This window comes from Cucurbita maxima, unplaced genomic scaffold, assembly GCF_002738345.1.
Source record: "Cucurbita maxima cultivar Rimu unplaced genomic scaffold, Cmax_1.0 Cma_Scf00020, whole genome shotgun sequence".
In the NCBI taxonomy this organism is placed as follows: domain Eukaryota; kingdom Viridiplantae; phylum Streptophyta; class Magnoliopsida; order Cucurbitales; family Cucurbitaceae; genus Cucurbita; species Cucurbita maxima.
Window position 1 is genome coordinate 266,557 of NW_019272036.1, and position 15,288 is coordinate 281,844.

The 15,288-nt window shown below is 34.6% G+C and overlaps 4 protein-coding genes across 5 annotated transcripts in view; 1 reads left to right on the top strand and 3 right to left on the bottom strand.

Moving 5' to 3' along the window:
- LOC111494364 (two-component response regulator ARR14-like) overlaps positions 1 to 3,579 on the bottom strand; it is a 9,612-nt gene extending 6,033 nt beyond the window's left edge. For both annotated transcript variants that reach the window (XM_023144290.1, XM_023144289.1), the window contains exon 1: positions 3,045 to 3,579. The gene's annotated coding sequence lies outside the window, so the exon portion shown is untranslated. The remainder of the gene's footprint in view (positions 1 to 3,044) is intronic.
- An 873-nt stretch (positions 3,580 to 4,452) lies between these two features.
- Positions 4,453 to 7,152, top strand: LOC111494563 (protein DEHYDRATION-INDUCED 19 homolog 4-like). The gene is made up of 5 exons (XM_023144520.1): positions 4,453 to 4,754; positions 4,870 to 5,012; positions 5,662 to 5,739; positions 6,045 to 6,307; positions 6,811 to 7,152. The coding sequence occupies exons 1-5, from the start codon at positions 4,688 to 4,690 to the stop codon at positions 6,914 to 6,916; spliced, it is 657 nt and encodes a 218-aa protein (XP_023000288.1). The 5' UTR covers positions 4,453 to 4,687; the 3' UTR covers positions 6,917 to 7,152.
- A 1,451-nt stretch (positions 7,153 to 8,603) lies between these two features.
- On the bottom strand, positions 8,604 to 9,416 carry LOC111494466 (major allergen Pru ar 1-like). Its single transcript, XM_023144411.1, has 2 exons — positions 9,161 to 9,416; positions 8,604 to 9,059 (listed from the first exon to the last, which is right to left on the bottom strand). Exons 1-2 carry the CDS (start codon positions 9,336 to 9,338, stop codon positions 8,761 to 8,763), a joined length of 477 nt encoding a protein of 158 aa, XP_023000179.1. The 5' UTR covers positions 9,339 to 9,416; the 3' UTR covers positions 8,604 to 8,760.
- A 1,079-nt stretch (positions 9,417 to 10,495) lies between these two features.
- On the bottom strand, positions 10,496 to 15,224 carry LOC111494431 (WD repeat-containing protein 43). The gene is made up of 13 exons (XM_023144380.1): positions 14,883 to 15,224; positions 14,556 to 14,649; positions 14,210 to 14,353; positions 13,965 to 14,080; positions 13,630 to 13,784; positions 13,357 to 13,445; positions 12,711 to 13,257; positions 12,471 to 12,623; positions 11,410 to 11,567; positions 11,247 to 11,326; positions 11,053 to 11,164; positions 10,885 to 10,959; positions 10,496 to 10,786 (listed from the first exon to the last, which is right to left on the bottom strand). The coding sequence occupies exons 2-13, from the start codon at positions 14,643 to 14,645 to the stop codon at positions 10,628 to 10,630; spliced, it is 1,878 nt and encodes a 625-aa protein (XP_023000148.1). The 5' UTR covers positions 14,646 to 14,649; positions 14,883 to 15,224; the 3' UTR covers positions 10,496 to 10,627.
- Between the last annotated feature and the right edge of the window lie 64 nt (positions 15,225 to 15,288).

Consider the following 15,288-nt stretch of genomic DNA (forward strand, 5'->3'; position numbering starts at 1 on the left):
TTTTTTTTTTTTTTTTTTTTTTTTTTTTTTTTTTTTTTGTCGACGACCAATTTAAAAAAAAAAAAATTGTTTATTCTATGATCGGAAATAGTAATTATAAAGACTCAATAGCAAAATCCTAATATGTTCAGAAATAATCTACTTTTATAAAATTGAATAAATGCTAAAAGAAATATTTTAAAGTTCTTTTTTTTTTCTTTAATTATATTCTCACGAATAACTTTCCTAAACAACAATTTTACAATTAAAAAAACTATATATTTCAAAAGCAAGTCTCTAAATAAGTTTATAATATCTTATTTTTCAAAAGTAATAAATAAATAGTTGCTGGTCCTATACCCAACTCTCTCTTTACACTTGAATTTCTTACATTATTTTTACTTTGTATTTATCACTAAAAAAATAATAAATAAATAGTTATGTTACAAGTTTAATCTCTACATTTTAAAGTAATTGGAATCAATTTGTGCCATTTTAATTTCTCTATTCAAAAAATATTTTTATAAGATCCCAATATTTCTTCAATAACTAATATTAAATAGATATAAATCTTAAAATTCACAATTTATTATTCTCTTCATAAAAAAAAAAATTAAAATATCATTTTAGTCTCTCCTATAATAGATAAATTCTTATCATTATTTATGGTTTAACTTCTGCCACCAACAAAATTCTTTTAACCTTTCTGTTAAAAAATTAAATAAAATAAGTATTATTTGGTCTAGTACCAATAAACTAAACTAGCTTAAAGATATATTGAAATTGAAAATAGGTGGATTAAAATTGAATATTTAAAAGCTAGAGACTAAAATAGAAAAATAAAATTAAAAAAAATGTTAATTTAACCGAAAGATTATTATTCCACCAAACTTAATTTATGGGTGGAATTATGAAAAAAGTTTTCAACGCCACGTAAAAGAGGAAGTGCTGGATCCAAGAAATGGCCAACAGGAAAGCTACAATAATGACCAATCAGCTCACTCTGTGTCTTAATCACCACGAAAGCAGAGCTATAAACTACAACTAAACACTATGAATAAAATAAAAATGAAAAAGAGCGATTCGTTAAAACTCGAAATTCCAAAACAGAATAGAAATCCCACTACCGAAGGCTGACACAAAAGGGCAATAACAAGCATGTTGAAAGCAGCCGGCAACCAATTCAACAGAGACTAAATATTAGAGAGCATATGAAAAGAACAGAAAACGACGGAAAGACCCCAGAAAGTGTGATGAGTGAATATAACTTCAAAATAATAATTCTTAGATACCATCATATCATAGGCTGCCGGCTAAGCACCATTCCACTAGACACCTTTTCGAATCACTTCAATTGGCTTTCAACAAAGAGAACACTTCTTGAATAGCCCACCATCTAAGTACTAACAATTTGGAGTGTGCTTACAAAATTGAGACCATGTGCCTGATAGCCCACCCGAGTAGGACCAAGCAACTATTTAAGCTAGCATGGGGAGCCTGGTTAGCCACTACTTAAGGACGGTGTAACCTCAGGGAATCTACAATGCACTAAAGCATTGGTATGATCCTTAAAACATTAGTCAACTATTCATCAACAATTACAATATGGTATGGTACGCATATGACAGATGTTGAAAAAATACTTTCATTGGATATGTGCTTACACTTTATATCGAACTCACACATTAAGAGGGGAACAGAAACTCGAAAGGGAAAGCCCAACGAGGACAATATTTGTTAGCAATGGACTTGGGCCGTTACAAAATGGTATTAGAGCCAAACATCGGACGCTGGCCCCCAAGAAGTAGGTTGTGAGATCCTACATTAGGGGAACTTGGACTCCTACAGCCCAACATCAGACGTTGGCCCTCAAAGGGGTGGATTGTGAGATCCCACATTGATTGGATTGGAGAGAAGAACAAAACAATCCTTATAAGAGTGTAGAAACTTCTCCCTAACAGAGTCATTTTAAAAAGTTAAGGAGAAGCCCAAAAAGAAAAGTCTCAATAAGACAATATTTGCTAGCAATAGGGTGAATTGTTACACGTCTAGAAGTAGCTCAAATAAGCAAAATATGTTTAGTGGCATATCATAGTGCCTTAACATGTCTTATCCTAATATGTGGACTACTAAACCTATGAACAATATCAAGACACCACACAGTGGTATATCACAGTGCCTTAACATATCTTATCCTAGTATGTCGACTACTAAATCTGTGAATAATGTCAAGACACCTCACAACACACCTTTAGCCATCAAATTACAGATTCTAAGATTTCACCTTTTCACTCTTTTAAATAAAGAGGAATCATCAAAGATAACCACTCTAACGCGAGAAAGCTATCTTACCCAAAACTTTAATCTAATTGAAGGGGTTATGGAAAGATTTAACATGCACTACTTATGTCAAGCACCGCCATTTTTCTTTGTAGGGATCCTCAAACAACGTCACTTTCTTCCATTCCATCTAATCATTTTTTTCTTAATATCATGACTGCTAAAGCACAATTAGAATTCTTCTAGCTCTAATTGATGATGACTACAATAGATGGAGCCTGCTTTACCTGTTGGATTATCGTGAATTGAATTTTAGTCTACTAACTTCAGTATTTCAAGTTTTTTCTTCCGGTGAAACCTGCCAAATGTTCCTTGCTAATCCGAGCACCCCTCGAACGTCGAAAATTAATCCCGAAAAAATTAATCAGAAGCCAGTCACTTGAACTAAGGATGCCATAATTCAGAGAGAATGCCAGAACAGAAATTCAATCAAAACGGAAAAACCATGCAGGACATAAGCTTCTTGAGGGAAAATGAAACACAATTTCAGTGAAAAATAAATAAATAATCATGATACAGCTAGAAATCATTCCTCAAACCCTGAGCGAAACAAATAGCCATGGTTAAAAAGACATTAGCTAAATCAAAACACTGTCAGTTGGTTAGCAAATGTATGTGCATGTGAGATAGCAGAGTTTTACGAAAACCTAAATCAACATTTTCATTCGGCTCACAATTGCAATTAGAATATATAACAAATTTGAACACAACGATAAGCATCAAACCTCCAGCAGTCGAAGAGCTTCACATCATGGTGAAGCTTTGTCGTCCACGTCTCCAACGATCGCCAGTAAATTATAAACATCGAGCAACTTGGCCACATGCAAGACATTACAGGCAAAAAACAATCAAATCGATTGGCGACTTCTAGCAGAAAGATAATGAAGAATCCACAGCTTCTACGAACACCGACTAAATAATTCAACATCACAGATATAGATTCAACAAACTAATATCTAATCGAGAAAAGTATCATCGAAAAATACGTTGTCGGACACCAGCAAGTTGAAAACGTCATCGAAAATGCAAAAAGTACCAGCCAGAAATATTTGCATCCAAAATCGAACTCTACAACTCAAATGGCTCAAACCACGCTGGATTGATTTCGATGGGAGATAAAAAGTTTAAATGAAATCGCAGAGAACCAAGAAAACAAATATCCATTCACGATCAGAAATGAAACACGAAAAAGTAGCATTAGAAGGTATAAAAATAAGAAACTGATGGGAGAGAGCCATAAACAAGAAACGGAACGCAGTTCTTACGGCGGGTAGATTGGCGGCAAACAACAATGATGACAAATCTTTGACGAGAGAACCCCGGACCCTGAAGGAAAGTTCTGTGAACTGGATTTGTAGTCTCGGTCCAATATTATCCAGCCCAAGACCAAACGACGAAATCTAGTTTTTTTTTTTTTTTTTTTTTTTTTTTTTTTCTTTTTCCCCCTTCAAACTTAAAAAATTACATTTTTTAGCTAGGTTTTAAATTTATTTTATTTTCATCCCTTACCTTTCAAAATATTTCTTTTTAGTCCTCAAACCTATAACAGAGTTATCCATGAATAAATTTAAATTTTAAAATTGATTTCTTTCCAATTTACTCATTTCGTAATATATATTAAATCCAAATAACATAAGAAATTCAAATTATCATCCTAATATTTTAAAAAAATTAAATCTAAATATTACATATATGATTCGTAAGTATTTATTTTAAAAACATGAGAGTAATAATTTCAAGGTATTTTTTTAATTCTTGAAAAGTAATCCAAATTCTCTTCCTTTAAAAATATTTTAAAATTTATTGAAAGTTTAATAGTATTATGATTTATTTTTTAGGCTTACAAGTTTTTAAATAACGAAATTGAGAATCTTTAAAGTATTTTAGGGGAAGTTAAGAATTTTAAAAGAGAAGTAAATTTGAAAGGACATAAATAAACTATACTAAAAATCGTAAATAATTGAATTAGAGGGGAAGAATTGAAATTTACTTAAAATAAAGGGCCTACGGTTTTTAATCCGTGTCAGGTATCACGCTTGCGGAGCGGAAAGTGGGTGGTTTGGGGGACATATTGGCAAATGATGAAAAGACAGGGGCACGTGCGTAAAAGCTTGAGCTTAAAGTCGCATCGTAGCCAGAGGGTCGGTAGAGAGTTTTTTTGGTGCTCTCTCCCTCGCGTAATTTCTGTGTCTTTTCCTCGTTGTGTTTTCTCTTCCATCTCTGTTAAGGTCAAGTTTCCAGTTGAATTCTGGATTCCATTTCGCGATCTTCGATAACGGTACCGATCGCTATCGCGATCGCGATTTTGGTTGTTGTAAGAACTCTAAGAAGAACAATTTGAGACAGAAGATTCAGAGTTCAATCATCTATGGAGGCTGATTCGTGGAATGCTCACTTTCAGCTTTCATCTTCGCGACGCTACCGATCTCGGTCCGGTACGTTGCCGACGTTTTGTTTCGGAAGTTATATGTTTAGTTCTGAATTTTTCATGGAAATGGCTGCTATTTTTTTTTTTTTTTTTTTGTGATCTTTCTTGATTGTTTGGTGCAGGTGTGTACCAAGGAGATCATGAAGAGATTGAAGATGAAAATTCGAGGGCTGAGTTTTTGTGCCCTTTTTGCGCCGAGGATTTTGATATTGTAGGTCTTTATTGTCACGTCGACGAGGAGCACCAGGTGGAAGTCAAGAACGCGGTACGCCGATTTGATTATTTCGATTTCTAACCTAGATATGGCCGATCTATAGCATCCTTTATAAAAAAATTCGAAATGTTATGTTTTGGTTCAGATTATTATGTACTTAATGTCTAGCTGATAAATGTAAGAATTGTATTATTCCGTTCAGCTTCTATGATGAAAACTGTGCTTATTTTTATAAATATGCATCTTCCTGTCTTGATCTGTTTAGATTCCGATTATTGTCTCTTTAACTTCGTTATTTCTTTATTTATTCTCGGTAAGGTCATTTTTTGAAGGTGCCAAACTGCGTTTCTAGATTCTGCTGCTTAATCTAGGATGGTATAGAACTAGAGATCATCATGACTAGGGAAAATATGAGAACAGAACTTTATTTTGTCTGACCAATGAATCCCTAGACTTTGTTCACTTTTCAGCATGTTTATATCAACTCTACTTTGTTACTCCAGTATGTGTTGAGAAAATTAATTTAAGTGACGGATTTAATGATTATTGTTTTTACACTATGCAACCAATTTTTTACTAGCGACTTCAAATTTTGTCAAATGGAGCTTCCCCTCATTCTGTATGTCTCTGGATTGCTTGATTCTTTTATCTGTATGGACATTGTGAAGTTTTATCTCACGATAGTACTTTGTAATTTCAGGTATGTCCATTATGCATAAAGAAGGTCGGAATGGATATTGTTGGCCACATCATCTCACAACATGGGAGCCTTTTCAAGATATCCTTAATTTTCGTTTTTGTTAATTTATATTCTGATTCTGGATATTGTTTCCATCATAACCAACTCAAATTTCTCAGGATTTCTTACCTTTTTTTCTTTTCACCTAGAATTTGAAGACTTGGGAACTTTTAAGTTTGAGCAAAATTTAATGTATAATGTGAAAAGTTTTTAGAGGATGGTGTAGCTGTTAGGACTAGTGGTTCATGTCAATTCCTCACATTGATGGCCAATCCTGTCTGTCAATCCCCTTTATTTTCTGTTTACTGATTTGTAGTTTCTACACTTCCTTGACTAAAAAATACGTGCAGCGACAGAGGAGATTGCGAAAATTTGGATCTAGTTTGACATTTTCGAAGCTGAGAAAGGAGCTTAGGGAAGGAAACTTGAGATCCCTTCTTGGTGGTTCTTTACACTCTACCCCCACCAGTACTGAACCTGATCCGTTGTTGTTTTCGTTTACTTCTAATCTGCCTACCGTCAGTCAGCCAGCTAAAGTGCAGTCTCAGCTGTCGGCTGAAGTAACTTCATCACAGGAAAGTTCCAAGGCTGACTGTTCAGAGAGGAGGTAAGAGACGACCCCCCCCCCCCCCCCCCCCCCCCCCCCCCCCCCCCCCCCCCCCCCCCCCCCCCCCCCCCCCCCCCCCCCCCCCCCCNATGGTTAGATAGAATTGGAAAAGACAACCCTTTTTGTGCATGTTATTCCATTTTGTGATTACCCATTCATTTGTTATTCCATTTTGTGATGACCCATTCATTTGTTGTATCTATACCTTATATGATATAATACAAGAAAAGAAAATCAATTTATATACCAAACTTTGGGATTGTATCACTTAAAACTCAAACTAACCTCTTATAAGTGAATCAATTCAGAGAGTCTGAATTCTCTGAATTGATTCATTTATGAAAGTTTTGGGTTAAAATTGATACAATTATTAGTTTGAGGTTTTAATTGATACATCCCCACAACTTAGGGTTATAAATTGATTTCTTTTGCTATAATATATTGTACTTTATGACTTCTTTTTGTTCCCGTATTAAGTCTGAATCCCGAACTTATTCTGGCAGCAACGTCTCAAGGCTGAGGGCTTCAAATAAGGATGAAAAGGAGAAGGCTCAGAAATGTGAGTTTGTACAAGGGCTGTTGATGTCTACTATGCTTGATGAGTTATGATTTGGTACAGGTTCAAGTAAGGAACCGAGAGCGTAGGTTATCAGAATGGATCGATCTGATTTGAATATTGCAACGGGTGGCAATAGATATTAGGTAATCTAAACTTCGCAATGTTCTATTACCCAAAAGTATATATGTGCATAAATGGAAAGATGGAAGGTTCTTGTTTTATCAACATTTAGTAACATGATATGATACTTCAACTCTTGATCGTAGATGATCTCCAATTCATACTATAATTATGGTCCTCATCCGCTAGAACGTAAGAGCGTGTTTGTAGACTTTGGTGCTTCGTAGGTTTATCCTAAGTTCTGGATCGATCGAGCTGAAGCATGCCTGCCTGGTCTGCTTTTCTCTTTTTTTATTGTTTTCAATTTTCAATAATTGAATTAATTAGCCTTTACTATAAGGCTAATGCTAGTAATAGAATTCAAAAGGATTAATTAAGTTTGAAAAAACTAAAGATTTTTGGTTCATATATTTGATTTATGTAATTTGGGATAAAAGTCAAGTACGTATGTCTTTATGTGTAGATTTGTTTATGTGAAGATTTGTTTGTGTAATTTGGGATAAAAGGATTAATTAGACTTTTGAAACCCAATTGGGAACTAAATTCTTGTAAATTTTATAGCTGAAATATACATTTTTTTTTTTTTTAAAAAAAATGAAATGGAGCACATATGTAATATCCTTTTTGAAACGGTAAACGATCAGCGGTACGTGACAGCTCGGTAACTTTAGCACGGTAATTTATTAATGTAGTGCAGTGAATTATTGTTGGTTTTTATTATTTCTTACCTTTTTATTCGGGATGATTTTAGGATTATTTTAAAATTTATTTATATGTCATATAAACAATTTAAGCATTTAATTAAGGTGATTGATTGGTTCAATCATATATATATTTTAATTTTGTTTATGATAATTGAGATAAATATTATAATATCAATTATGAAAACTTAGAATATGGAGTTGACTATTATAATAAAAGAAAAACGAAATTGACCATTAAAAAAAGATGATTGGTCAGTTTAGCGTCAAATTATTTGAGTGGTTGACTTGACCGTAATTCATGAAAAATTACATTTATCACACATTATCAAATCAATAGAAGGAATTGACGATTCATGTTTTTATAATTTTTTAGATTTATTTATTTTTATATTCATGAAAAACTTATTGAAACCCAAGATATATGGTAAGATTTCATTTATTTTTATAATTTTCTAGATTCAAAATATTTGAGTGGTTGACTTGACTGTAAAATAAAAATATTGACATTTATTTATTTTTACTTGGTTTATTTCTAATAAATTAAAATTTTTATTTACCTAGAAAGCAATTATATTTTTATGACTGAGTACTAATTTTTTTATGTTGGAAATTAAACTGTAAATTCATGTAATTTAAAACATTGTAAATTAAGGTAATGCAGTGTGTTTAGATTTTGTTTGATTAACACAAAAACCTGATTACCAAATTTGAACTCTCGACCTAAATCGAATAATGTATTCTTCTTCTATGGAAATGAACTATATATTTATCTTCACGCAGACCTTATAAGAATCTCAAAAAAATTTACCCATTGAAAAAAAAAAATTTACCAACTCCTAACTCGGAGACTAGTGCATACTATTTTTCTTTCAAAATGTACATCAAAATATGACCGATAGAAAACGCTACCAAATAAGACATAATTAAATTTATTTATTGAAACCCAATAATGGCATTTTTAAGGTTTGAAAATACAAGAACCCCACATCCACCAACAACAATTCAAACACTTATTAGAAGAAGAAAGCAAAGCACACATAATTATCTCATTATAACGAAGCTTCTTCAAATTAGTTGTATTCGTCGGGGTGGGCCAAGAGGTAGGCCTCGGCGGCCTTGAGAAGGGCCAATCCCTTCTGCTCGCCAGACTTCAGCTTCTCCTCGTCGATTTGGTGGTCTCCCTTGGTGTGGTAAACGCTTGTGCTCTTCAAAATGGACCCTCCAGAAGGACCTTCAACCACCTTTATTTCCTTGGAAATTTTGTCAATGGTGTCCGATAAAAGCTCTCCTTCTAACACCGTGTACTTGTACGTTCGCGACGCTTCATCTATTACATCCAACCTGTGCTTTATGGTTTTCACTTGATCGCCTGATTAATACATTTGAACATTTTTTAAAATTAAAAAAAAAAATTGAAAAAGAATTTAATCCAAAATGTTAAAAAAAAAAATAAATAATTATGAACATTACCGACGCTGAAGGAAATGGTCTTGATAGTTCCGGGCCCACCATCTCCTTCGAGAACGGATTGTGGCTGATTTGGCACAATCTTGGGATATAATTGGTCGGCACCAAGGATAAATGCCTTGAAGAACTTCTCTGGAGGAATGACCGACGCCACTTCGGTTTCGTAGGTGAAGACTCCCATTGTTTTATGACAGCCCGGTAACTTTACCAAAATTATTGACTAATAAATAGTAAAGGCTTTGGATGTGAGCTTGGTGATGATGAAGGGTCACAGAAATACTCTATTTATAGCTGGGAAATGAAAGCTTGCAAATTCCTCCTAAGATTTTAATATTTATTTTAATCGTTCAAAGCTTGATTTAATTATTTATTAAGCAAAGATGCCGGAAGCATAGCTCCATTTGATTCCCATTATTTGTCATTTATACATTTTTTTTTTAAGAAAAATAAAATTATTATTTTAAAAAACCTATAATTGACTAAAATTTAATATTATTAAGATAACGAAACAAAGTTGATTAATTTAAGATAATGGTTTCATTATTTATTTATTAAACTGTTTCATTATTTGAATTTAAGGAAATTATGATTCATAAAAAAAACATTATAAATTTGATAGTTTAATTTTTTTTTTTTTTGTTGTAAATGGTTATTGTCTTGAGCTCACTGGAAATGTGTACGTGTATATAATTTAATATAAAATACAACGAGTTTGATAAATATTCCACTATAAGTTATTTAAAATAAATAAATAACCCTTTTGTCGTATTGGGAAATTTTGTGTTATTGACTTCAATTTCGTGATAAATAAATGAAGGCAATTCATAATTTAATCCAAAATAAAGTTTTTTCATTAATAAAAAAATTTAGTTTTTAAATTTTCAAAAAATTTATCACAAAATTCAAAATTAAAATTATTGATTAATTCTTTTTTAAAAATTATAAATTGTTTTTCCCAAGTATTCTCCCCCTAATAGATATAATTAAAGCATGACTTTCATTCATTTAGTTATTTATGTAATTATTGATTGTTTATTGGTTTGAATACAAAAAAATGTCCATCTCAAGCGACCAATATTTTATTGATTTCTAGAAGCATCAGGCGGACTACCACCATTTTTTAATAAAATAAACCAGCTGTGTATTAAATAAAATTAAGCTATGACAATTTCTCACAATAATATTTAATAACCATAATGATCCCACAAACAAAGCTTTGAAAAACCTATTCATTTGAATAAAAATATTAATATTCTAAAACCGATTATTTTTACTTAATTAGCCAATTAATATTAAGCTAATTAATTGTTATTTAAAGGTTAGAGATGGATGAGAAGGTAATTAAATAGGTCAAACTTTGACTCGTAATGTCAAAATTCATCATCAATCGTTACAAAATAACAGCTAAGTATATAATTGAAGCCTATTTGATTTACCAAAATCGATCATTAGAACATGAAAGAAGGGAAGCTAATTCTCATTATCACTGCTTAATTCAGATTCATATTCTTCTTCCCCATAAAGAACGTCGTGAACTTCTTCGTCTTCGTCGTTGCTGCTCTCCCCTCCATCTATCTCGGGACCATGTCGTACCGTTTGGTCGGTTTTGTTGGCCGACGCCCTTTCAATCTATCAAATATGCAAAGGAAAGAAGCCCATTAAATTAAGCTTTTTCCAAGAACTCTTTTGAAATAAAATTTAGAATGAAGGATGTGAAAGTAACTCACTTGTGCCAACACCAGTTGCAAACGACCTGATAATTGAAGAAGAGGTTGAACCGCAGTCTCTTTGGATTTAGTAAACTGGAGAACCCAAAGTAAAAGAAGGATATAACAACCTTGTTTTAACCAAAATTTTGTTATCCTTAGATAATGGAAACACAAGATGGGGACTACCTTAAACAAAGAATCGAGAATCTGTGTCGACTGTTCTTGAGACAAGATATGTTGATTGTGATTCAACAATAAACTATAAATCCACGGTAGCACGTTCTTCCCGCTACGCAACCTGAGGCAGACGCAACGAGGTCACTCCGTTAACCGAAGAACAGAATTCTTCAAAAGTTAAAAAGAATTCTAACCAAGTTTACCTGGATTGCCAAATGCTAACCAAGTTTCCAAGCAATTTGCATGCATCGCCAGGTGCCAACGATAAAACCGCTTCTCTTAACTAATCAAATGAAGAAGAAAGTAAAGGAATGGACATTTTGGGTAATGTAATAACGATTGGTGAAGTCGAGGGTCGTTGCGAACCTTTTTCTGCGACATATTAGCTTCAAGATCGATGCCTTTGAATATTGCAGACTTAAGGATGGATTCAGATGTATGATCGTCTGTACTGTCGAGTATGCCTAACAATCGGAGTTTGTCCTCCAGGCAAACTGCTGCAGAGTCCTCCACTCCGACAACATCTGGGGCAAAGAGAATTGACAACTAGACTGAATGAAATTGCTTTCAAAAACTAAATAGCAGTATGCTTTATGTCACTATCAGATGTTCATGAAAAAATTAGGCCATGTTTGATTAGTCGATCACAGAAAACTTAAGTAAGATCCTTTGCTAAAGAAAATGTGAAGGCTTTTGGGTTCAGTACTTCTACGGCAATGGTGAGATCCCACATCGGTTGGAGAAGAGAACGAAACATTTTTATAAGGGGGTGGAAACCCCCCTCTCCCTAGCAGATGCGTTTTAAAAACCTTGAAGGGAAGCCCAAAGAAGACAATATCTGATAGAGGTGGGCTTGGTCTGTTACAAATGGTATCAGAGCCGCTAGACACTGGGTGATGTGCCAATGATGACGCTGAGCCCCGAAGCGGGGTGCCCACCAAGCAGTATGCCAGCAAGGACGCTGGGCCTCGATGGACGGTATATTGTGAGATCCCACATCGATGGGAGAGAAAAATGAATCGTTCTTTATAAGGCAGTGGAAATCTCTCCCTAGTAAACGCGTTTCAAAAATCTTAAGGGGAAGCCTGAAAGGGAAAACTTAAAGAGGACAATATCTGCTAGTGGTGGGCTCAAGCTATTATATTGGAAGTTGAGTGAGAATGAGAACAATGGTTAGGATGATAGATTATCATAAGATCTAATTTCTTTCAAAAGTACATTCTTCTTGTAGCTCCCTTATTGAGCTCTAACTCAACATTTTTATGGGTAAGAAACCAAGCCTTCATCGAGAAAAAATGAAGAAAAGAAGCTCGATGTTGAGGCGCCTTTTCATAAGCCCTTTGGTGTTCGTTTCTTCGGTAAATTTCATCTATCAATTGTTTATATATAGACTCGTCGAATAAAATAGCTAAAACTGTCAATTGTACCTTCTACTTGGCTCCCACTGTCAACCAATTCGGTCATAACATCATCGCGGTCAACATGTAAATCGTGATATAAGGTACGTTTCTCTTGAGAATCGAAAACCTTCGGAATTGGACACAAGGCATCTTCAGCATTAGCTCGATCTAATGCAACGACTGCACCAATATAAGAGAAGTGATTAACCAGACAAAAAGAATTAGAAGTGTAGAAAAGAATCCATCTTCAAACTAGTAGGGTCTCACCTCCTCCCTGTACATCTAAACCCTTCTTAGATTTTCCGACCGAATGACTCGGCAGAAGAATTCCATCATTGGAGCTGTTTAAATTTATGTCAGTACCGGAGTGCACCACGACGTTTTGAAATGAAGGTTTCACTAGCAATCCATGAGCAAGGAAAACCTGGCCCGACCCAGATTTCGGAATTCCTTGAAATTGTGCAGCATAAATCGAGGGTGTTACCCGTTTTTTACTCTTGGAGGAGATATCATTATTAGATATCAATACTTTAGTAGGCTTGACACTTCGTAACTCTTCGAGATTCTGTCCATACCATAAATAACAAACACCAATTTCTGATATAGCCAAAACGTACAGCGCAGTTTCATCAACTCCACCACCACCCGAGCGCCTGCTGTCCATGAAGATGGCAGGGTGCTCCATTGCGAGAACACAACTAGCTGATTGCTTTTTCTCTCCGCCTAAACTCCAAACAACGATATACCTTTCACCAACTCCGGATGAAAGAATGTATTTTCCATCTTCGGTAAAAACCATACATCGAACAGCTCCCTATTCGTTGGAACGAGAAACTATTATTCCACTAGAACTTGGAAGTTCATACACAAAAAATGAAAACCGATCAGGACAGGTGAAGAATATAATACTCACAGGATGCCCGGAAAACTTCTGTATCTTTTTGTGATCGGAACAATTGAAAATCTTCATTTGCGAGGCTGCAGTTGCTATTTTCTTTCCATCTGTTGCAAGCCGAAAACCAAACCAGACATGTTCTCAGTCAAATATTATCCGAGACTAAAATACCAGCCCAACAAACGGAAACGCCCCCAACCTGAAAACTATACAAAAAAGTGCCCAGTCTAAAAGGACACAACCAAGAGAATAATTTCAAGGCTTCTAAAAGGTAAATGTGCATGTGACTACCTGGAGAAACAGAAATGCAGGATATTGCCTTTGTAGAAGCCTTGAACTTCCTCAACAGGCTTCCCGTCATGGAATCAATTTCGCATAGCATTCCATCGGCACCAGCAGTATAAATGCGCGAACCGTGTGTAGGAAACGAAATTGTAGCAACACCCCTGGCACAAGAGAAAACTGAATGTAATGTAACTCTAACGGTTTTTCGTAGAGAGGACTTGGATGTCGGGATTGTTCATCCATCTAAATTCTTAAGAGAGAAAAATGCAACTATATTACCGTCTTTTAAGAGAAATGATGAGACTAAACGAGCAATCCCGTAAAAGAGATTTTGATCTTACCCAGGATGACAATCACTTATTTGCCACTTCAATTCCCCAGCTGCTACATCAAGAGCCATAACATCACCACTACCCGTTCCTAACAACAACAACGAACATTGGCGCTTTCTTTTTCTCTGCATCGAAAGAAAAAACATACATTCAACACTGACATACTAAAATGATCTTTGAGTACTCGTGACTAAGAGATTGAATCTTCGAGTACTCATAACAGAAATTAGTTTATCCAATCCATAATGTAAAACCTTTTTCTCCAATGACAACCATTTCATGCATTTATAATCAACAGATAGATGCCCTTTTCCCGATTTCGTTAGTATGCTCGTTGAATCCGTTGTAAAGAAATCTGCAAACTCCGTCTGTATCTGACCTTTCAACGTGTCCCAGATCTTAACATAAAGAGGATGAAAAATAATCATTTTATGGAAGAAAATTGACAGTTATAAAAATTGATATGTTTAATCTTATTAACAACCGGCTTAGCTAAAAGTTCTCAAAATAAACAAGCAGTTCTGATTCAATATACAACATTTAACAGCCCCATGTCATGTTCTCAGCATCCGCATAGGCATACAGTGGAAAAACAAATACCTTGATACGACCATCCCCCGAGCTGATGGCAAAGAAATGCAAATCAGGACTAAAAGATGTTAACAGATCTCTGATATTCGACGACGCCATGAATCTGAAATGTAAACATTATAATAATTAATAATAATAACTCGTTAGAAAAATAGAATAATCATTAATCATATGCACTGAGAGTTAAGATGCTCGATTTTCTTTGAGGGGTATAACAATATAACGATTAGCTTACTAGCAAATAATATGCTTCCTGAATAAAGTAAACTGAAACGGCCATGAGTGCGAGCAGTAATTAACCAAAATCGACAGTTCAATGCAGAAGAAAAACAGAACCTTTCGGTCGAGTAGATTTAAGGATACTTTTGAAATTGTGAGAGGATCAGTGGCTAAAGGAAGCACAGAAACAGAGCTTTAACGATCAAAAGCAGGCTTGGCGGCTGAGAAAGCGCTGGCTCTAGAGTCTTAGCTCCTCGCCGTTTGGCGCTATACAGTTCCTTTTTGATAGACAACGATCAACTGACAGAAATATGCAAACCGGTGGGATGGAGGCGGCGGCGGTGACGACACTGAACTGCTGGAAGGGAGGAGGATACGGCGGGAAGAAGAAGAAGTGGAGCGCGTGAGAATGAGGGGAAGACGGAAGGGGTTTAGGGTTTTTGTTTACTTTTTTTTTTTTTTTTTTTTTTTTTTTTTTTTTTTTTTTTTTTTTTTTTTTTTTTTTTTTTTTTTTTTTTTTTTT